Source organism: Somniosus microcephalus, chromosome 8 (assembly GCF_052327205.1).
Source record: "Somniosus microcephalus isolate GS21.2 chromosome 8, FLI_Smic_1.0, whole genome shotgun sequence".
Taxonomy (NCBI): domain Eukaryota; kingdom Metazoa; phylum Chordata; class Chondrichthyes; order Squaliformes; family Somniosidae; genus Somniosus; species Somniosus microcephalus.
In genome coordinates, this window is record NC_140994.1 from 210,082,581 (window position 1) to 210,105,785 (window position 23,205).

General features: G+C 45.8%; 1 protein-coding gene across 1 annotated transcript in view; it reads right to left on the reverse strand.

Annotated features, from left to right (window-relative positions):
- The window catches only part of ddx46 (DEAD (Asp-Glu-Ala-Asp) box polypeptide 46), a 71,472-nt gene extending 54,286 nt beyond the window's left edge, over window positions 1-17,186 (reverse strand). The window contains exons 1-2 of the mRNA XM_085995663.1: window positions 17,045-17,186; window positions 1,758-1,949 (exon numbers count right to left, since the gene is read on the reverse strand). Of these exons, the coding sequence (XP_085851789.1) occupies window positions 1,758-1,949; window positions 17,045-17,061 (209 nt within the window). The 5' untranslated portion in view covers window positions 17,062-17,186. The remainder of the gene's footprint in view (window positions 1-1,757; window positions 1,950-17,044) is intronic.
- Window positions 17,187-23,205: the final 6,019 nt, after the last annotated feature.

Sequence of the window (23,205 nt, forward strand, 5' to 3'; positions counted from 1 at the left end):
TCTGAACAACTAAAACAAACAGAGCGACAATCACCAGGCACTGCTCTGGTAGCAGCCAGCTTCAGAACAACAATGGCATTGGTTTGGTTGCCAAACAACCTCTTAATCAGGGATGCAACATCAGATATGTTGACCCAAAAAAAATTACTGCAGGAAAGAAAGAATCATGCATTAAATACCATTAAACACATACTCATGTGCATCAAATGTTATTTGAATCACCATAAATGTTACTCTGTAGTGTTCTGCAACAGATGGGAACATAGATCTGGTACATTCTATACTACTACTGTAGATAGATTTAAGGAGTCCATGTAATCCTTGACAGAGAGTGCACATTAATGCATAGTAAAAATCTATATGCATGCAAACTATGGTATTTCAATATTGTCATCAATATTTACCAAGTACAATGAATGTTCCAGGACATCTTATGCTGATAGAGGGACAGAGGAATGATCAAAGCACTCTGCGACTGCTCAAATTAATCAGCAATCTATGTCACAAACTAGCAGAACATATATTGAAAAATATTCATTGTATTCTCAATGGTGGCTGCTGTTCTCAGAGGAACTTTACTTCTAGAAATGTGAGGCACTGTTCTGGTACAAATAAAACTAATCCAAAAATTCCAGTATTAACAGCAATAGCAGAGAGGTTGCATAGATTACAATGGGTCATTGGGTAGGTAAAACCGTAATGTTCTCAATAAAACTGGTCACTTCACTAGTCATATGCAATTCTTTCTATGTATATTTTAAAATACGCCCATGCTTTAAATCATGTCTATACAATTTATTTTCTACATTTGTACCAAACATTATAATTAAAGCAAACTAAGGTACTAAAAGATATCTTTGCCTTATCAAAAATCCTACCATAGTACTAACATTCAATGCACTAAAAGATGGCAACCAACAACAAATGCAACAGCTTATAGAATCAGCAGTAACTATATTAGGCATGCATATTTATTGTTTCACTGATCATCATCTCTGATCTAAGTATCAATGAATTAAATTAAATCAGTACGACAACTCAAATTTTAACAGAATTAATCATTCTTTCACATCAGGTGGGTTTATAGAAGTGTAGAAATCAAATGCTGCTAGAAGCAAGTTGTTAGATGCTGAAAAGCCAGTCAACAATAACTTATATAGCTATTATTATCCCACGTCAAATTAGATTAAGGATATAGGGGAATTTAATATTAACTGCTCAAAACATCACTTCACAATAAATGCTTTACAACTTAATTTAACTTCTGTAACTGAGTAAAAATATACAGCCTGTAGTTTAAAATAAAGGGTACAGATGATAACATATTTAGATTAAATTCTTTACACTGAAAAAATCCAAAAGGACAACTAAAGTAGGCAATGTGAAAGGATGTGTGGCAATTTAAACGGTTAAGTGGCTATGTAAATAACACAAGTATATCCAGAGTAAGCTGCTTATTGGATTTATCTTCCGCCAACAGGATACTTCCCCTTCCATCAAATACTGTGTTATTGGCATCAAATTCATCTCAATTTTCTTACTGTTCTGGTTTCTAAAATGTCAAGAATTGATTTGATGCCTAGCTGTTCTCATTTAGTCACTATTAACTCCTTAACTCTAAAATATATTTGTGACAAGCTCCAAAACTGCCAAACAAAATTAACTTTGAGGCCTGCTACCAAGATTGTGGTGATCTTTCCCACCACAATAAATAAACAGCAACACCTACTCATTTTACAAAGCGTTAATATCCTCACCTGAGCCGTTTTCTCTCCCGTGATCTTGACCTTCTCCTATCTCGGCTACGAGAGCGATCCCTTCTCCGATCACGTTCCCTGCTGCGTGAACGACCTCTGATGTCCCCAAGTTTGGACCGCTTCTCAGCGGGTGAACGACTCCTGGAGCGACTTCCAGAACGACCTCGGGATGCAGATCGCTTCCGGTAATGCCTAGAGAAATGATAAAACTTGTATTAACCTTAGCTTTCACAAGATAGATATGCATAAGAAGGGCACTTTGGTCATCCAACAAGAAAGAATGCCACCTCCTGAAATATTTCTCAACTGAACCTCACAACGTTATGCTCTCTTCCAAACAATTCCAATTGAGTACGGTAGTGCAGTGGTTAAGAACATGACTTCAAATCCCACCATGGCAGTTTGAAAATTTGAATTCAATTTTAAAGATCTCAAAATAAAAAACTGGTGTCAGTAAAAGTCTATGTCAGATTATTATAAAATCCCAACAGTTCATTAATGTGCTTTAGTCCCACACCAATGTGACTCTTAACTGGCCTTTGAAGTGGTCTAGTAAGCCAATCCAGTTGCAGCAAACCACAACAACTGCAGCTGTTCATGAAGGCCCACCACCACCTTCTCAGTGCACCTAGGGATGGGCAATCAATACAATCATAGAATCTTACAGTACAGGAGGCCATTAACCCATCGTGCCTTTGCTGGCTCTTTGAAAGAGCTATCCAATTAGTCCCACTCCCTGCTCTTTCCCCATAGCCCTGCAAATTTTCTCCCTTCAAGTATTTATCCAATTCCCTTTTGAAAGTTATTGAATCTGCTTCCACCACCCATTCAAACAGTGCATTCCAGATCATAAGCAATCGCAGCATAAAAGAAATTCTCACTGCCCCCCACCCCCAGGTTCGGTTGCCAATTATCTTAAAATCTGTGCTCTCTGGTTATCGACCATCCTGTCAGTGGAAACAGTTTTTCCCTATCTACTCTATCAAAACTCTTCATAATTTTGAACACCTTTATTAAATTCTCCTTCATCCTTCTCTGCTCTGAGAACAGTCCCAGCTTCTCTAGTCTCTCCACATAAATGAAGTCCCTCATCCGTGGTACCATTCTACGTAAGTCTCCTCTGCACCCTCTCCAAGGCCTTCACTTCACTTCCTTCCCATAGTGTACTGTCAGTGATTTATAAATGTTTAGCATAACTTTTGTTTTTGTACTCTATACCTCGGCTTATAAACCCCAGGATCCTGTATTTTGTTTTAAAAGCCGTATCAACTTCTCCTGCCACGTTGAAAGATTTGTGTACGTGAACCCCCAGGTCTCTCTGTTCCTGCACCCCTTTTAAAATTGTACCATTTTGTTTATATTGCCTATCCTCATTTTACCTTCCAAAATGCACCACTTCACACTTCTCTGCAATAAATTTCATCTGCCATGTGTCTGTCCATTTAAGCAGTCTGTCTACATTTCCAAGTTTTGCATCATCTGCAAACTTTGAAATTTTGCCTCTTATTCCCAAGTTCAGGTCAGTTATATCAAAAAGAGCTGCAGCCCTAATAAGGACTGCTGCGGGATACCACTGTGTACTTCCCTCCAATCTGATAAACAATCGTTCACTATTACTCTTTGCGTTCTGTCTCTTAGCCAATTTTGTTTCTACGCTGCCACGGCCCCTTTAATTCCACGGGCTTCAATTTTGCTAACAAGTCTGTTATGAAGTACTTTATCAAAAGCCTTTTGAAAATCCATATACACAACATCAACTGCACTACCTTCATCAACCCTCTATATTATTTAATTGAAGAATTCAAGTTTGTCAGACACAATATGTCTTTAAAACATCCATGTTGGCTGTCATTTATTAACCCATGTTTTTCCAAGTGACAATTAGTTTTGCCCTGGATTATGGTCTCTAGAAGTTACTCCACCACCAACTTCATGCCCCAGAACTAAATCCAGCACCGCTTCCTTCCTCATTGGGCTGAAAACATACTGATCAAGAAAGTTTCTCTGGTACACAATTCAAGAATTCCCACCCCCTCCATGCCCATTACACTGGTTTTCCCCAGTTCGTATCAAGATAACTGAAGTCTTCCATTATTACTACTCTACTGTTCTTACATCTTTCTGAAATGTGTTTGCAGGTTTGAACGTCCATCTCCTTCCCACTATATGGCAGTGGTTCACAAACTTTTTTGATTGAAGGACCCCTTTTCAAATGGATTAGTAATCATGGACCCCCATCTAAATTATTATTGCCCCCTTGTATTGATACAGGAAACTTTGGTTTATCCGGAGGTTATATGTCCGGAATACTCGATCTAACGGCAAAAATCAGGAGCCGTTTTCTATAAGTTTTTTTAGGTCTCGTTGCTTTTTTTTCCCCGTCAGGCACTGCAAGATCTGTAGCTATCGCAACAGCTTCATCTAGAGACGCTTGCAACTGCAGCCGACTGTTTTGAAGCTGTTGCTACAGGGTTTGTTGATTCACACGGAACTTTTCAGTTCCGTATGTTTCAACATTAACTCTGGTATGTCCGGCACTTTTGATGGTACGGCACCAGCTCGGTCCCGTCAGTGCCGGATATCAGAAAGTTTCCTGTACTGTACCAGGATCTTCTGACAATGAATTGCAATATAGCTATGGTGTGATTTTCAAAACGGGAATCCCTGAAGAATGTATGAATAAAATGATAGTGATATTAAAGCATTGATTTCTTAAAATTACAAATGCATTGGTTATTCAGTGTATACTCAAGTGCTGCCCAGATTATGTCAGATTTGCTCCTTGGCCAGCCCTTGACCATGGACAGACAGATCTAATGTAATATATGTCCAACTTACGGGCCTTGCTCTTTTTGACCATATCTCGGCGCTGCTGTAATCGGGACCGGATCTTTGTTTACAGATGATCAGTTCCTCTCTGAACAGCTGGCCCTGCACTTTTCCGCCTCCTGTTGCTAGCGGTGGTATTGCAGCCGCTGCTGGCCCGCAGTCTTTTTCCCTCCCTCCTTCTCCTCCTCTGCGTTCTTCCGGCATCAAGAGTTTATTAAACCACAACAGTAACTTTTCACCATTTCTGCAGGTAGGGTGTCGCTGCTGATCTCATCTCGGAGTGACAAGTAGTGGCGGATTCCCGCACGAAGTCAGGTCGTCCCAGTCTCTGGTGAATGCAATGAAGTGCAATCCGCCCGGGCTTCGAAACCCTGCAGACGCTACAGGGATCCACCCTGGCCAGGTCCCCATCTCACTTGTTACACTGGGACCCACTGGACACTGGTTGCCAAGCAGCCAATGGCCCACCTGTCTCCCAAGTTTGAGGCTTCAAGAAGCTGGCATGTCTCTTACTGTGGTGAGGTGCGGGCCCTCTGCCTGGGCTCTGGGGGCAGCGTTTCCTGAGCCACAGCTATGCCTAGGTGCACATCAATCACCGCAGGCATGAACACCGTCTCTCTGTGCCAGAGCCAGCGCAGATTATTAACCCCGCAGTACTTGTAACTCCCACCCGCTCTGTGTCAGCCGAGGGGAGGGAGGCAGACAGACAGACACAGGGGGTTTGCTCTGCTCCCAAGGTGAGGTGTTCAGTCACAGTGAGCAGATGCAGCCAAGAACTGGCACAGGCTGTCCCTCACACCCCTCCACTGGGGCACACCTGGCAGAGCTGTCCCTTGCAGCCCTCCACTGGGGCACACCTGGCACAGAGCTGTCCCTCACACCCCTCCACTGGGGCACACCTGGCACAGGGCTGTCCCTCACATCCCTCCACTGGGGCACAGCTGGCACAGGGCTGTCCCTCATACCCCTCCACTGGGGCACACCTGGCACAGAGCTATCCCTCACACCCCTCCACTGGAGCACAGCTGGCACGGGGCTATCCCTCACACCCCTCCACTGGGGCACACCTGGCACAGAGCTATCCCTCACACCCCTCCACTGGGGCACAGCTGGCACAGAGCTGTCCCTCACACCCCTCCACTGGAGCACAGCTGGCACGGGGCTGTCCCTCACACCCCTCCACTGGGGCACAGCTGGCACAGGCTGTCCCTCACACCCCACCCCCAACATGGCAAAAACTACCACTTCACGCTCAAACAATTGGTGCCCAATGTTCCTGAAGGAATGACTCTGACACATGGTAATAGAAGATGCCTGCGACACACACGGGTTGCAGTTCATTAGTAACAGGGCTCTGAGAAAACCCATCGAGCTGCCCCTCCTCCGCTCATGACTGATCCAGCAGATTTTAGTTCAGAATCCCCCCCACCCCACCCGACCAGCTGACAGTGTTCGCTGACGGGATGTTCAGTGTATCAGGCTGTCTGATTGGTCCAGAGGTGAACACCGAGGACTAACTCGAGTCTCCCTTGCGATGGGCTGCAGACACAGCATCTGGTCGTGGTGTCAAATCCCCTCCCCCAAAGTACACCAATCCCTTAACCCCTCTCATCCATTAGCAGTTCCCGCTCGGGGTGTGAAATAAAGAGTAGATTGCCTTTCAAAAGCTAGGCTTTATTAACCTTAAAAAACCAGCAAGTACATGTTGAGCACCCAGTCTCAACCAAACTGTAGAAAACTGAATTTAAAATGGCCACCACAGGTCACATGGAATCAACTAACCAATAAGTTTACAGCATATATCTCAAGGCAGGAAAACAGGCAACCAATTACAATGCTTCTTATAAAACAAGAATAATCACCACATTCACCCCTCCTTTTAAAATATACTTCAACCTAGGTAGCCTTTACAGTTTACAATTAGTTATTTATGACTAGAGCAATACATGTATAATGCCTTCAACAATTTTAAAATTTTACTATTAAATTATTAATTGTTTTAAAAGTCCATTTTTAATCGGTCGACCGGATATCTTGTTCATGTTGACCTTCTTAGCCTTGGTGGAGTTCCTTGCCCTCCCACACCAGGAGACACAGAAATATCTTCTGCAGGGAGGCTATCAATATCCCGATTATCAACGGTTTCCGGATTGGAAGTCCCATTAGAAGGTAGACTGGGAGGGTCATGAACATCCATCGGGGGCAGACTAAGAGAATTGTAAGTGTCTGCAATAGGATTGGAAATGTTCGTAGTATCTGTGACGGCATCAACATTATCTGAATTATGGCTATTGTTAATGTCCTCAGGAGAGGGCTGGCCACCACAAGGAGCTAAGTCTTTAACTGAAACCGTACTTTCTTTCCCATCTTGAAATCGAATGTGAGCATATTGGGAATTTGCCTCCAATAGCTCCACCTCCTCCACTAAAGGATCATACTTTGACAGTCTAACATGGCGTCGGAGCAGCACAGGTCCCTGCATAGTAAGCCATGAAGGTACCGAATATCCCATAGTGGATCTCCGCGGATAGTTGAAGAGCCTTTCATGGGGGGTCACATTAGTAGCCGTTGAAAGCAATGATCTAATGGAATGCAGGGCATCAGGCAGTACCATTTCCCACTGTGTATTCTTAAGGTTCCGGGATGTCAAAGCCAACATAACTGCCTTCCAGATCACCCCATTGTATCGTTCGCACTGTCCATTACCCTGGGGATTATACGGGGTAGTTCTGCTAGTAGAAATTCCCCGACTCTGGAGGTATTCCTTCAACTGGGAAGACATAAAAGAACTTCCCTGATCCGAATGGATATACGCAGGCATCCCAAAGATGACAAAAAGTTGAGTCAGACATTTAATAACTGTAGCAGCTGATACATCTGCACAAGGAAAAGCAAAAGGGAACCTTGAAAACTCATCCACAACAGTAAATATATATCGATTCTGAGTCGTTGAAGGAAGAGGCCCCTTAAAATCAACGCTCAGGCGTTCAAAGGGAGAAGTAGCCTTTATAAGATGAGCTCGTTGAGGCTTAAAGAAATTCGGTTTACACCGGGCGCAGACAGAGCATGACGAAGTCATCCGCTTGGCGTCTTCAACTGAAAAGGGCAAATTCTTACTGCGTACGAAGTGTATCATCCTCGTAACACCAGGATGGCACAAAGCATTATGAAGATTAATGAGCGTATCTCCGTGAAGCACAGAACAATAAGCCCTCGACAGCGCATCAGCGGCAACATTATCCTTCCCCGGACGATAGACTATATCAAAATGGTAGCATGCCAACTCGATCCTCCACCTCATTATTTTATCATTCTTAATCTTTCCGAAATGCTTGACATCAAACATGAAGGACACGGATTTTTGGTCAGTTACTAACGTAAAATGTCGCCCAGATAAATAATGTCTCCATTTACGCAGTGCTTCTACTATTGCGTACGCCTCTTTCTCTATTGATGAATGTCTCTGCTCACTATTGCTCAGAGTACGTGAGAAAAAGGCCACAGGTCTTCCATTTTGGTTCAGGGTAGCCCCAACTGCAAAATCGGAAGCGTCCGTCTCAATCACAAAGGGAACCTGCTCATCAATAGAATGCACAACTGCTCCAAGGATATCCTTTTTAAGATTATCAAAACACGTCCTGGCCTCCCATGATAGAGGATATGTCGTAACCCGAATAAGGGGCCGGATCTTCTGCGAGAAGTTTGCAATCCAATTAGAATAATAAGAAAACAGTCCAACAACTCGTTGCAAGGCCTTAGAATTAGTAGGGCAAGGTAAATCAATCAGTGGTCGCAGCCGTTCTGGATCTGGTTTAATCTTGTTTCCCGAGATAATATACCCCAGTAAATTTACCTCGGTGGTCGAAAAGATACACTTCTCTTTATTGAAAGTTAAGCCAACTTTTTCCGCAACTTGAAGGAATCTTTCTAGATTAAAATCGTGCTCCACCCTTGATTTGCCACACACCGTGATGTCATCTAAATATGAGAAGGTGTCAGAGAGAGAGTTATCACTTATAAAAGCATCCATTGCCTGTTGAAAACAGGCGACACCGTTAGTAACACAGAATGGTACTCGGCAAAACTGATACAGCTTTCTGCCAGCTTCAAAGGCCGTATATGGTTTGTCCCTCTTAGCGATAGGAATCTGATGATAAGCACTCTTTAGGTCAATAGTGCTAAAAACCTTATATTGAGATACTTTATTGATAAGCTCATCAATCTTAGGCAGGGGGTACGCATCTGATTGAGTATACCTGTTAATAGTTTGAGAGTAGTCTATCACCATTCGCTTCTTATGTCTCTCGTTAGTGGTGACAACTACCTGTGCCCGCCAGGGCGAAAAACTAGGTTCAATGATTCCTTCCGATAAAAGACGTTGAACTTCAGAATTAATACATTCTTTATCCTGACTGCTATACCTTCTTGACTTGGTAGCAATTGGCTTACAGTCCGGCATCAAATTGGAAAAAAGTGATTATGGAGAAATGAATAAAGAAGTTAATCCACAAATAGACAAAGGTGGCTTGGTTCCTCCGAAAGAAAGACGGAGGGACTCATGTAATTGAAGCACATCATGACCAATCAAAATGTCCGCACAGAGATTAGGCAGAACGGATAGGCGTATATCAGTATACGTATTACCTAGGAGAATTAATTTCACAAGGCAACAACCAGCTACTTGTGAGGTGAGAGTCGTCTGAGCCATACACACCTGATAGGAAACAGGCGAAATTTTCAAACGCTTCTCCCTCACAAACTGAAGACTTATAAAGCTCTCAGTACTGCCCGTATCTATAAGGGCCTTCACTTCTAACCCATTAACTTGGGCCATAACTATAGCTTTGTTTAGGCCATGGGAAAAGGCGGCAGAAACTGATGCAACAAACGCCCTATCTAAAGGCTGAATGGTCGCAGAGGAGGCAACCGATTTGCAAACACGTGCGTAATGACCTCCCTTGCCGCATTTACTACACACAGCCTCCCGGGCAGGGCATTTCAGACGGGGGTGCCGGGCGTTCCCGCAAAAATAACACTTCTGAATCCTAGAGGCAACAGCTGCCGAAGTAGGAACTGTTTCGGAATCTGATAAACCACTCCTATTAAATCCACGTAACTCCCTTTCATCCGGAACTGCCGAAACCACGGTCGCAGGCCGATCAAAAAGAGCATAAGAATCCGAACTTCTCTGAGCCAAATCCAATGTAGAGGCTTGCTCAAAAGCACTCTTAAGATCCAAGATCTTATTTTCTAATAACCGCTGACGAATTGATCTAGACAGTAATCCATTAATAAATGCATCCCGTACCGACTCTTCCCTATGTTCTTCTGCAGACACGGCCTTATAATTACAGTTAGCACCAAGGCGCCGGAGTGCTTGTAAATAAGCATCCAAGGATTCTCCCGCCTGCTGCCTACGGGCAGATAAAAGGTGACGTGCAAATACCTCATTTTTGAGTTTAACTAAAATTTTTTCCAACGTAGCAATAGCCAATTCATAAGTTTCACAGTCCAAAATATACTTATACACATCCGGAGCAATGTAGTTGATTAGTATATCCAACTTATTTAGAGATTGCTGATCCAACACACCCAAAAAGTTTTTAAATGTACGATACCAATGTTTCCATTGATCATCCACTCCTGCAGAATTAGGGTCAGCATTAAATCGTTCCGGTCGAAGATATCGTTCCATTATAGCAAAAGGTTAATAAATTGAAATAAAGAGTAGATTGCCTTTCAAAAGCTAGGCTTTATTAACCTTAAAAAACCAGCAAGTACATGTTGAGCACCCAGTCTCAACCAAACTGTAGAAAACTGAATTTAAAATGGCCACCACCGGTCACATGGAATCAACTAACCAATAAGTTTACAGCATATATCTCAAGGCAGGAAAACAGGCAACCAATTACAATGCTTCTTATAAAACAAGAATAATCACCACAGGGCGTCTGATCCATTATATTTTCCCTGGAACTGGCGGTGGCAGCCAATGTTCACACTAGTTTTTTTGTGCATGGTCCCTTTAAATTTTCTGCGCGGCCACACATGCACGGTATTTCTTCCAGCTTGAGAGTGGCCTGCGCGGGACCTCTGAATCGATGCGCAGCCACTTGCCCGCGCAGCTTATGGGGAACGTTGGTGGCAGCATTCCCGGCATTCCGCCAGACCTTCCTGTGTTCGGACCCAACAGGATCTATCTCTGTTGCTGTAGTTTTAGCTGTAGTTTCTCAGTTTCAAACACCACCGGAAGGATCAGGATCACGAAGGACGTGCTCCCCACCCACGGAGCTGATCAGGTGAAACTGTAAATTTTCTTGGCCAGCGTCACTGAGCAGTCTGCGGCGAGCCTGGGGGCGTTTCGCCTGCCCTCGGGAAACATTTTGGTCAAACCCCAGTCTTTCTGTGAGGGATTCATCGAGCTCATTATCATCCTCGATCCACCGCTCCAGATTCTGCTCCTCCACCACTGCCTGCCGCGCCACCAGAATCCGAGCCAACACCTGGGTTATTTTTCGCGGACCCACTAAAGTCTCTACGGACTCCCAGGGGTCCGCAGACACCAGTTTGAGAAACACTGGTCTATCGTATACACCCAGCAGCATAACAGCTCCTCTTCAGCTCCTTAACTTTAATCAAGTAGATTATGTCTTTGACTCCTCAAGCACAAGATCCCTTTACAGGGCTGTTACAGTATCTTTGACCAATACTGCCTCGCTCTCCTTTTATCCTTTCCCTATTTCTCCTGCATACATTGTAGCCAAGAATGTTTAGTTCCCATTCCTACCCTGGTTTTAGCCAGGTCTCCATTAGTACCACTGTGTCGTCACCCCGTGTGACAACCTGTGTCTGCAGCTCACCAACCATATTTATTGTGCTCCGTGAATTTACACACACACTCCAAACCCACCTTAGTCTGCTTTTCATTTTTCCTCTCTGATCCCTCCACTTTCTGGATTACTCCTTATTCTAATGCTGTTTTTCCCTCTCAGTCCTCTATGCACCTTGTTTCTCCTCTCTGATGCTTCATCCTAGTTCCCCTCCCCTTGCCAAATTAGTTTAAACCCTCCCCCACAGTACTAGTTAACTTCCCCACAGATATTGGTCCCAGCCTGTTCAGGTGCAACCCGTCTACAGGAAGCTTTGTGCTATCCGGCACAGACGGGACCGAGCTGTTGCCGTCCCATCAAAACTGCCGGACAAACCAGCGCTAATGTTGAAACATACGGAGATTTTGAGCTCCGTATCTGGCAACAAACCCTGTTGCTTAGCAACAGCTTCTAAACAGTCGGCCGTACCTTGCAAGCGTCTCTGTAGCTTAGCAACAGCTTCAGCGAGACCTTGCAGAGCCTGACTGGTGAAAAAAAAAGCAACGAAAAGAAAAAAACCTAACAATTCAGCTCCTGATTTTTGCCAGTGGCTCGAGCATTCCGGACAGTTAACCTCTGGATAAACCAAAGTTTCCTGTACCTTGTACAGGTCATTCCTGATCCAGAACTGGTCCTAATGTCCCAGGCAAGACAACATCAAGCCTTCACTCCTGCACCATTTCTCTAGCTACTTATTAACCTGCTTTATCTTGCTTTATCCAGCCTTGCCAATGACACCCACATCCCGAGAATGATATTTACAAATGTAGTAACTTTAATAACATGGAATTCTGTATCTTCTCTTTCATAAAGTTTGGTAGCACCAGGGTAGTGGTCGTGAAATTTGGCAGAAGTGGGATAGGGTTCTGGAGTTTGCCAAAAGTGGGGGAGGCAGCTCCTGTAGTTTGAGATCCTGGGGGCTGGCAGCACCAACACATGGATCGTGGTGTTTGGGAGCACTGGGGGAGGAGTTTGGTACCAATGGTGAGTGGGTGGAAACTTGGTCCTGGGGCTTTGGAGAACAAAAGGATGAATGTCCTGAGTTTGGAGAACTGAGAGTGCAATGTGAGGTTTGACTGACCTGTGGATTCCTACGGTCTGGCAACACTGGGAGCTTTGGGGAAAGGGAGGAGAAGGAAGCGCCAGGGACCCGGGTTCGAATCTGGCCTCGGGCGACTGTCTGTGTGGAGTTTGCACATTCTCCCCGTGTTTGCGTGGGTTTCCTCCGGGTGCTCCGGTTTCCTCCCACAGTCCAAAGATGTGCGGGTTGGGTTGATTGGCTATGATAAATTGACCCTTAGTGTTAGGGGGATTAAATACGTGGGGTTACGGGGATAGGGTGGGATATGTGTTGGTGTAGGGGTTACGGGGATCGGGTGGGATATGTGTCGGTGCAGGCTCGATGGGCCGAAATGGCCTCTATCTGCACTGTGGGGTTTCTGTGATTCTGTGATATGGTTGGGGTGTGGGACGGGGGAGGGGAAAGTGGACTAGGGGGAACCTGCCCAGCCAGTGAGACTCACCTCTACCAATGCAAAAATCAGAGTACGTTGTTTTAGTATTTTTTGACTTGTAGAATAATACAGCACAGAAGGAGGCCATTTGACCCATCGAGTCTGCGCCGGCTCTTTCGAAGAGCAATCCAGTTTGTTCCACTCCCCCACATCCTTGCAATTTTTTCTCCTTCAAGTATTTATCCAATTCCTTTTTGAAGGATGCTATTGAATCTGTATCCTCCACCCTATCAGGCAGTGCATTCCAAATCCTAACCACTCATTGGGTTAAAAAAAAAAATGTCCTCATGTCGCCTCTGGTTCTTTTGCCAGTCACCTTATATCTGTGCTCTTGTGTTATCAACCCTTCAGCCATTGGAAACAGTTTCTCTTTATTTACTCTATCTAAACCAGTTAACCATCCATACTTCTGAAGTGTCTTTCTAGCTCAGACAGAAGATTGATATTAAATCACCCAGTGTTGAGTACTGTACAAATGAGGGCAGACAGCCACCCATTTTTGTATTCTCCATTTTCTATGTATATTTCTTTTAATTTGTCTCCAACTAAGCAATGCCTTTTATGTAGCATGCAGACTTAAGGGTATGCCTACATCACCTTTGCCAAAAATCATAAAGTTATCAACAGCATGGCAATCTAGAAAGGAAATGAGTAGTCAGTCTGATTACAAACTATTTCAACAAATATACAGCTGGATTGAATTGTCAGCAAGCTCCATTAATAATGCACCCGAACAGGGCTGGGACCCATGGCCCTGCGGGGAGGTTAACTAGGAACAGAAACGCTTCCAAATGTTCCTTTTGAACATGGTATAGCTCCAAAGCCCTACAGGATTAGACCCAAATGGGCATACTTTACATGTATTTAAACCCAAATTTAGCATCTAATTACTACTTTATTTTTATCCTTTTCTCAACTTTGATGCTGTCCTACACAATGGGCCACAGCCCTTCAAAGTGGTTTCACGTGTGAACCTGAACAGTGAACTACGATTGGTTTTTCAACCACGGAGGGCAAACACACCATCATCCCAATCCTGTTTACATATGATACCTACACACATGCACATTTTAAGCAGGTACCGGAGCCTTGCCTGATATTCATCCTCACTAACTCAGGAAACCAAGTTCAACTGTCATTCCCCGCTGCCCTGGCTAAGATTAGCTTGCTCAACACAAATCAAGCTCAACAAGAATCAGTAATGGATTTACTACAGGAAACTTTGGTTTATCCGGAGGTTAACTGTCCGGAATGCTCGATCCACCGGCAAAATTCAGGAGTCGGTTCAGTAAGTTTTTTTTTCTTTTTGTTGCTTTTTTTTCACCAGTCAGGCTCTGCAAGGTCTAGCTAAAGCTGTTGTTTAGCTACAGAGACGCTTGCAAGCTGCGGCCGACTGTTTAGAAGCTGTAAGGGTTTGTTGCTAGATACGGAGCTCAAAAGCTCCGTATGTTTTAACATTACCGCTGGTTTGTCCGGCAGTTTTGATGGGACGGCAACAGCTCGGTCCCTTCGGTGCCGGATATCACAAAGTTTCCTGTATGTAACTGTTGAGTTGTATAGGTACTGTTGTACTTGAATGTTAAAATTTTAAAAAAAAGGACAACAGATTATACCAAGTAAAAATGGAGAGTTACTAGATTGCCAGTAGGACTGGTATGTATTTTTCTTTTTACTATGGGTACTTGTATTGTTGACATTGTATTTGTCTGAAAAAATGTATTATTGTATTTGTACTGTTAATCTTAAAGCTGTTTTTTTTTTAAGGCTTAGCCTTATTGTGGTTAATGAATGTAATGGATTTATTATGAAGTTGATGTATTGTAACAAGTACTAACAGATTTAAATAAAAAAGGTCAACAAGAATCAGGGGAATTTATAATGGGGAACAAAGAAATGGCAGACCAATTAAATACATACTTTGGTTCTGTCTTCACAAAGGAGGACACAAATAACCTCCCAGAGATGTCAGGGAACATAGGATCTAATGAGAGGGAGGAACTGAATGAAATCAGTATTTGTAGGGAAATGGTGTTAGGGAAATTGACGGGATTGAAGGCCGATAAATCCCCAGGGCCTGATAATCTACATCCTAGGGTACTTAAGGAAGTGGCCCTAGGAATAGTAGATGCATTGCTGGTCATCTTCCAAAATTCTGTAGACTCTGGAACAGTTCCCATGGATTGGAGGATAGCTAATGTAACCCCACTATTTAAAAAGGGTGGTAGAGAGAAAGCGGGGAATTACAGACCGGTAAGCCTGACATCGGTAGTGGGGAAAATGCTAGAGTCCATTATAAAAGATGTAATAGCAGAGCACTTGGAAAACAGTGACAGGAACGGACAAAGTCAACATGGATTTACAAAAGGTAAATCATGCTTGACTAATCTACTGGAATTTTTTGAGGATGTAACTGATAGAATAGATAAAGGAGAACCAGTGGATGTGGTGTATTTGGACTTTCAGAAGGCTTTCGATAAGGTCCCGCATAAGAGGTTACCGTGTAAAGTTAAAGTGCATGAGACTGGGGGTAAAGTACTGTCTTGGATAGAGAACTGGTTGGCAGACAGGAAGCAAAGAGTTGGAATAAACGGGTCTTTTTCCGAGTGGCAGGCAGTGACTATTGGGGTACCGCAGGGATCGGTGCTAGGACCCCAACTATTCATTCATAATATATATAAATGATCTAGACAAGAGAACTAGATGTAATATCTCCAAGTTTGCAGACGACACAAAGCTGGGTGGGCGTGTGTGTTGTGAGGAGGATGCAGAGAAACTCCAGTACGATTTGGACAGGTTGAGTGATTGGGCAGATGCATGGCAAATGCAGTATAATGTGGATAAATGCGAGGTTATCCACTTCGGTGACAAAAACAGGAAGACAGATTATTATCTGAATGGCAATAGATTGGGAAAAGGGGAAGTGCAACGAGACCTGGCTGTCCTTGTGCGCCAGTCGCTGAAGGTAAGCATGCAGGTGCAGCAGGCGGTTAAGAAGGCAAATGGTATGTTGGCCTTAATAGCGAGAGGATTTGAGTACAGGAGCAAGGATGGCTTGCTGCAGTTGTACAGGGCCTTGGTGAGACCACACCTCGAGTATTGTGTGCAGTTTTGGTTGCCTTATCTGAGGAAGGATGTTCTTGCCAAGGAGAGAGTGCAGCGAAGATTCAAAAGACTGATTCCTGGGATGGCAGGAATGACGCATGAAGAGAGATTGAGTCGATTAGGCTTATATTCGCTAGAGTTTAGAAGAATGAGAGGGGATCTCATTGAACCGTATAAAATTCTAACAGGACTAGACAGACTGGATGCATGAAGGATGTTCCCGATGGCAGGGGAGTCCAGAACCAGGGGTCACAGTCTAAAGATAAGGGGTATGCCATTTAGGACTGAGATGAGGAGGAATTTCTTCACCCAGAGAGTGGTGAACCTGTGGAATTCTCTGCCAAAGGCGGCAGTAGAGGCCAATTCATTAAATATATTCAAGAAGGAGTTAGATATATTTCTTAAGGCTAAAGGGCTCAAGGGATATGGGGAGAAGGCAGGGATTGGGTACTGAATTTGGATGATCAGCTATGATCTCATTTAATGGCGGAGCAGGCTCGAGGGGCCGAATGGCCTACTCCTGCTCCTAGCTTCTATGTTTCTATGTAACACACATCAGGAATAGTATCGGGGCGCTCTCGGTCTGTACAGGTCAGGCCCACAGCGGGTGGTGCATTTACACACATCCCTCCTGGATACCAACATGTCAAGAGACATGGCAGAACAGGACTGTCGCCTCCACTCACACAAATGCACTTTGAATGCAATGCCCAAATACTGAAACAATCGGAGGGATTTTAATCTTTATTTTTTTTTACTGGGGGAGGGGAACGTTTAATAGAGTGCAAGGAGTGATGAATCACTGCAGCAAATGCTGTTGCCGGCCGGAGGACTGGCGGGTCCCGGGTTGCGCGGCCTAGTCCAACTGAACGCCTCCACCCCCGCGTATTTTACTCAACGCGGCCGTCCAACACCGCCCCGCCGCCGGCGCTCTCGGCACCAACACCGCCACCCGCAGCACATCGATCAGTACCTGGATTCTCTGCCCATTCCTGACGCGTCAAGCCGCGGTTCCCCGACAGCAAAACAACCGAATCTCCGCCTCCGCCTCGGCCCCCAGTGCCCGGGCCCACAATCCAGCAGTCCCGGGAAAGGAGCGCCCGGCGGCGGCAGGAGGGAAGCGGCAGTGACGCGCGACTCCGAACACTACCGCCCCCCGCCGGCTGGAGGACGAAACGTTCACACAGCTTTCATTGGGCTGAAAGGGGCAGCTGGCACGACCCCAACATTCAGCGGGTAGAAACAATCCCGGGCTGGCATTTTTTAAAATCTCAGCGTGACTGTGTGCCCCAGCGTAACTTGGCCGGCGAGGTAGAGGGGCTGATGAGGAACGGAGTAGGGAGGGGATAGTGGAAGGAGGGGGAGAGAGGAACTGGGGTGTGTGAAGAGGGGCAGGTGAAGAGGAACTGGGGGGTGAAGAGGGGCAGGTGAAGAGGAACTGGGGGGTGAAGAGGGGCAGGTGAAGCAGAACTGGGGGGTGAAGAGGGGCAGGTGAAGAGGAACTGGGGAGGTGAAGAGGAACTGGGGAGGTGAAGAGGGGCAGGTGAAGAGGAACTAGGGGGTGAAGAGGAACTGAGGGGTGAAGAGGGGCAGGTGAAGAACTGGGGGGTGAAGAGGAACTGGGGGGTGAAGAGGAACTGGGGGGTGAAGAGGGGCAGGTGAAGAGGAACTGGGGGGTGAAGAGGGGCAGGTGAAGAGGAACTGGGGGTGTGAAGAGGGGCAGGTGAAGAGGAACGGGGGTGAAGAGGGACAGGTGAAGAACTGGGGAGGTGAAGAGGGGCAGGTGAAGAGGAACTGGGGAGGTGAAGAGGGACAGGTGAAGAGGAACTGGGGAGGTGAAGAGGGGCAGGTGAAGAGGAACTGGGGAGGTGAAGAGGGGCAGGTGAAGAGGAACTGGGGAGGTGAAGAGGGGCAGGTGAAGAGGAACTGGGGGTGAAGAGGGGCAGTGAAGAGGAACTGGGGGGTGAAGAGGGGCAGGTGAAGAGGAACTGGGGGGTGAAGAGGGGCAGGTGAAGAGGAACTGGGGGTGAAGAGGGGCATGTGAAGAGGAACTGGGGGTGAAGAGGGGCAGGTGAAGTGGAACTGGGGTGTGAAGAGGAACTGGGGGTGAAGGGGAACTGGGGGTGTGAAGAGGGGCAGGTGAAGAGGAACTGGGGGTGAAGGGGGCAGGTGAAGAGGAACTGGGGGTGTGAAGAGGGGCAGGTGAAGAACTGGGGTGAAGAGGGGCAGGTGAAGAGGAACTGGGGGTGAAGAGGGACAGGTGAAGAGGAACTGGGGAGGTGAAGAGGGACAGGTGAAGAGGAACTGAGGAGGTGAAGAGGGGCAGGTGAAGAGGAACTGGGGAGGTGAAGAGGGGCAGGTGAAGAGGAACTGGGGGGTGAAGAGGATCTGGGGGTGTGAAGAGGGGCAGGTGAAGAGGAATGGGGGTGAAGAGGAACTGGGGGTGTGAAGAGGGGCAGGTGAAGAGGAACTGGGCTGAAGAGGGGCAGGTGAAGAGGAACTGGGGAGGTGAAGAGGGGCAGGTGAAGAGGAACTGGGGAGGTGAAGAGGGGCAGGTGAAGAGGAACTGCAGGTGAAGAGGAACTGGGGAGATGAAGAGGAACTAGGGGGTGAAGAGGGGCAGGTGAAGAGGAACTGGGGGTGAAGAGGGGCAGGTGAAGAGGAACTGGGGGTGTGAAGAGGGGCAGGTGAAGAGGAACTGGGGGTGAAGAGGGACAGGTGAAGAACTGGGGGGTGGAGGAACGGGGGTGATGAGGAACTGGGTTAAGATTAATGGGAGGAGGTGAAGATGAACGGAGAGGGTGTGAAGAGGAACAGGGAGGGAGTGGATAGCACGTTTCGGGAGGTGGTCACCCCGCAGCTTAAGACTGTGTAGGCAGAGAGGGAATGGGTGACCGCCAGACAGAAGAGGAGGACCAGGCAGGTAGTGCAGGAGTCCCCTGAGCCCATCTTGCTCACCAACCAGTATTGGGTGCTGAGTGCTGGTGAGGGCGATGGTTCCTCTGGGGAATGCAGCCAGAGCCAAGTCCACAGCACCATGGAAGGCTCAGCTGCACAGTTAGGGGGGGAAGAGGAGAGGGAGAGCAATAGTGATAGGGGATACAATAGTTAGGGAAGCAGACAGGCGTTTCTGAGGCCGCAGACGTGACTCCAGGATGGTATGTTGCCTCCCTGGTTCCAGGGTCAAGGATGTCACTGAACGGCTGCAGGGCATTCTGAGGGGGGAGGGTGAACAGCCAGAGGTCGTGGTCCATATCGGTACCAACAACATAGGTAGAAAGAGGGATGAGGTCCTGCAGGCAGAGTTTAGTGAGCTAGGAAAGAGGTTAAAAAGCAGGACCTCAAAGGTAGTAATCTCTGGATTACTACCAGTGCCACGTGCTAGTGGGAGGGTTTGCTAGTGCTGTTGGGGAGGGTTTAAACTAGCTTGGCAGGGGGATGGGAACCTAAGTGTAGAGTCAATAGGGAGGGAAGAAAAACTGTAATTGGAAAACAAAAACGTAGAAAGTAAATTGGAAGGACAGAGGAATCAAGGGCTAGATAGTAGTCAGCAGGGAGGTTTGCCTGTACTAAAGGTATATACTTCAATGCAAGGAGTATAGCGAACAAGGCAGATGAGCTGAGGGCACAGGTAGATACTTGGAACTATGATACTATAGCTATTACAGAGACGTGGCTGAAAGAGGGGCAGATATGGCAGCTCAACATTCCTGGTTACAGGATTTTCAGACGGGATAGAGAGGGAGGTAAAAAGGGAGGGGGGGTCGCAGTATTGATTAAAGAAGCTATTACAGCTGTGAGGAGGGATGATATGTTGGAGGGATCATCAAACGAGGCCATATAATCGAATTGAAAAACAAAAAAGGGGCGATCACACTGCTGGGAGTGTACTACAGCCCCCCAAGCAGTGAGAGGGAGATAGAAGAGCAAATATGTAGACAAATCTCTGAGAAGTGCAAAACCTATAAGGCAGTAATAGTAGGGGATTTCAACTACCCCAATATTAACTGGGATAAAATTAGTGTGAAGGGTATAGAAGGTGCGGAATTCCTAAAATGCATCCAGGAGAACTTTTTTAGCCAGTACAGTATGTAGCAAGCCCAACAAGGGAGGGGACGATTCTGGACTTCGTTTTAGGGAATGAAACTGGGCAGGTAGAAGGTGTATCAGTGAGGGAGCATTTTGGTGCTAGTGACCACAATTCTGTTAGATTTAAGGTCGTTATGGAAAAGGACAAGGATAGACCAAGAATAAAAATTCTAAATTGGGGAAAAGCAAATCTTCCTAAGCCCAAAGGGGATTTAGCCATAGTGGACTGGAAACAGTTACTTGATCAGCGTCAGAGCAGTGGGAGGCAGTCAAGGAGGAGATCTGGAGGGTTCAGACCAAACATGTGCCCTTAAAGAAAAAAGGTGGGATTAACAAATCTAGAGTCCCCTAGATGTCTAGAGACATACAGGGTAGGATAAAGAAAAAAAGGGAGGCGTATGACAGATACCGAGGGCTAAATACTGCAGAATCTTTAGAGGAGTACAGAAAGTGCAGGGGTGCAATTAAAAATGATATTAGGAAAGCAAAAGAGAGAGCATGAAAAATTCTTGGCAAGTAAAATCAAGGAAAACCCTATGATGTTTTATAAATATATTAAGAGTAAGAGGATAACTAAAGAAAGGGCAGGGCCTATTAGAGATCATGAGGGTAATCTCTGTGTGGAGGCGGGAGACATCAGTAGAGTGCATTTTGGTGATGAGGAACAAGGGGAGAGAAGTGAGTGGGGAGGGGGAGGGAGGGGAGAAGTGGGAGATGGTGGAGAGAGGGAAGGGTGTGAGGGTGGAGGGGAAGTGAGGAGTGGAAGGAGTGAGGAGATGGCACTTGGGAGGGTAGGTTGGATGGGGAGGAGAGAGATGGGACGGGGAGAGGGGTAGGCAGAGGAGGAGGGGAGTACTCGGAAGCGAGTAGGTAGGGGGACGGATGGGCAGGAGACGGGAGGAGTGAGCAGAGATGAGAGGAGAGAAGGGAAGGCGGTTGGATGAGGGAGGGGGGTCCGACTTTTTCTACCCCTCTTTGGGCACAAGTCCAATTTCTACCCCTTGCATTCAAACCTAGGTTCTAATCTTGATAACTATTTGGACACTTTTACTCTCTTCTGAGGTTGGTGTGAACCACCTTATTGGCAGAGGTCTGCTGCTCAGCTGGCTATACCTATAAACTGACAGGGGGGGTGCTTGATATTGACTGTGGATGCCTGAAAGGAACACAAAAAAATTACCAAAAATGAAATAAAACACAAGTGTGAGAGCAGAACAATGAAGAAATGAGGATTGAGATTCAGTGTCTGACCACGTGAAGGCATGTTGAGGGTAGGCAGGCTGCCAATTTGCATACTGGCAGGTCATCGGCTAATTAGCTTGTGTGTTAAATTTGAATCTCAAATCGTGCTCAGCCTTATAATAAGTTATTTACAATCCATTACCCAGCAGGCTGCAGTCTGTATTCCCAGCTCTCACAGTGACATGAGATTTCAGTGTCACCATTCAAATGAGCAGACAATATCTCAGTGTATAACAGTGTGGATGTAAAAAAAAACGACTTAGGTATTAAATCTATCTCTTAGAAGTTTTGTATTCCTCAGAGCCATTATATCTTAATTGTGTTTGCTAGTAAAATATTAAAAATACACTGGCGGACCAGTTACTACAGTAGAGAGAAATTTACAGGATAGAAATTGAACTAATTATCACATTCAGAGCTCAATCTGTATTCTGTAACTATCTTTTCCTTGCTTAACTAATTTCAAGTTACGTGTATAAAAGTATAAAGGATTAGTTTCCATGTCTCATTCTTCCCATCTAATTATTTATTCCAGTTCATGTTATTCTTTTTCTGGTCATGGAACAGGAGGAAGCATAAGGGGTGAACAGCAGAACGGAAAGGTTATAGTTATAGGGGATTCAATAATTAGGGGGATAAGGGGTATCCTCTGTAGTCATGATCAAGAGTCCAGGAGGGTGTGTTGCCGACCTAATGCTAGGGTAAGGGATACCTTAAGCGGCTGGAAAGGAACTTAGAAAGGGAGGGGGAAGAACCACTTGTGATCCATTTCAATACCAACGATATAGGAAAGAAAAGGGAGTATCCGGAGCTAGACGCCAAATTAAAAAGCAGGACCTCAATGGTGGTAATCTCTGAATTACTACCCGAGCCATGTGGTAATTGGCATAGGGATAAACAGATCAGGAAAGAAAATGCACGACAGCTATGGGAAGGAGGGGTTCCATTTCATGGGACACCGGTATCGCTGGGACAGGCTGCACCTGAACTTGGCTGGTACCAAGGTCCTAGCGGAAAGGACAACTAGGACTGTAGAAAGGGCTTTAAATCAATAAAGGAGGGGGAGGGTCTGAGTGGAAATAAAGCATAAGAAACAAAACAAATGAATTAGAGGCACAAATTCGGCTTAAAGGGTATGATGTACTAGCCATTACAGAGACAACAACAACAACTTGTATTTATATAGCACATTTAACGTAGTAAAACATCCCAAGGCGCTTCACAGGAGTATTATAAGACAAAAAATTTGACACCAAGCCATATAGAATAAATTAGGGCAGAGGACCAAAAGCTTGGTCAAAGAGGTAGGTTTTAAGGAGCGTCTTAAAGGAGGAGAGAGAGAGGTAGCGAGGCGAAGAGGTTTAGGCAGGGAATTCTAGAGCTTAGGGCCTAGGCAACAGAAGGCACGGCCACCAATGGTTGAGTGATTATAATCAGGGATGCTCAAGAGGGCTGAATTAGAGGAGCGCAGATATCTCGGGGGGTTGTGGGGCTGGAGGAGATTACAGAGATAGGGAGCAGCGAGGCCATGGAGGGATTTGAAAACAAGGATGAGAATTTTGAATTGCTTAACTGGGTGCCAATGTAGGTCAGCGAGCACAGGGGTGATGGGTGAACAGGAATTGCTGCAAGTTAGAACACGGGCAGCCGAGTTTTGGATGACCTCAAGTTTACGTAGGATAGAACGTGGGAGGTTAGCCAGGAGTGCATTGGAATAGTCAAGTCTAGAGGTAACGAAGGCATGGATAAGGGTTTCAGCAGCAGATGTGCTGAGGCAAGGGCGGAGACTGGCGATGTTATGGA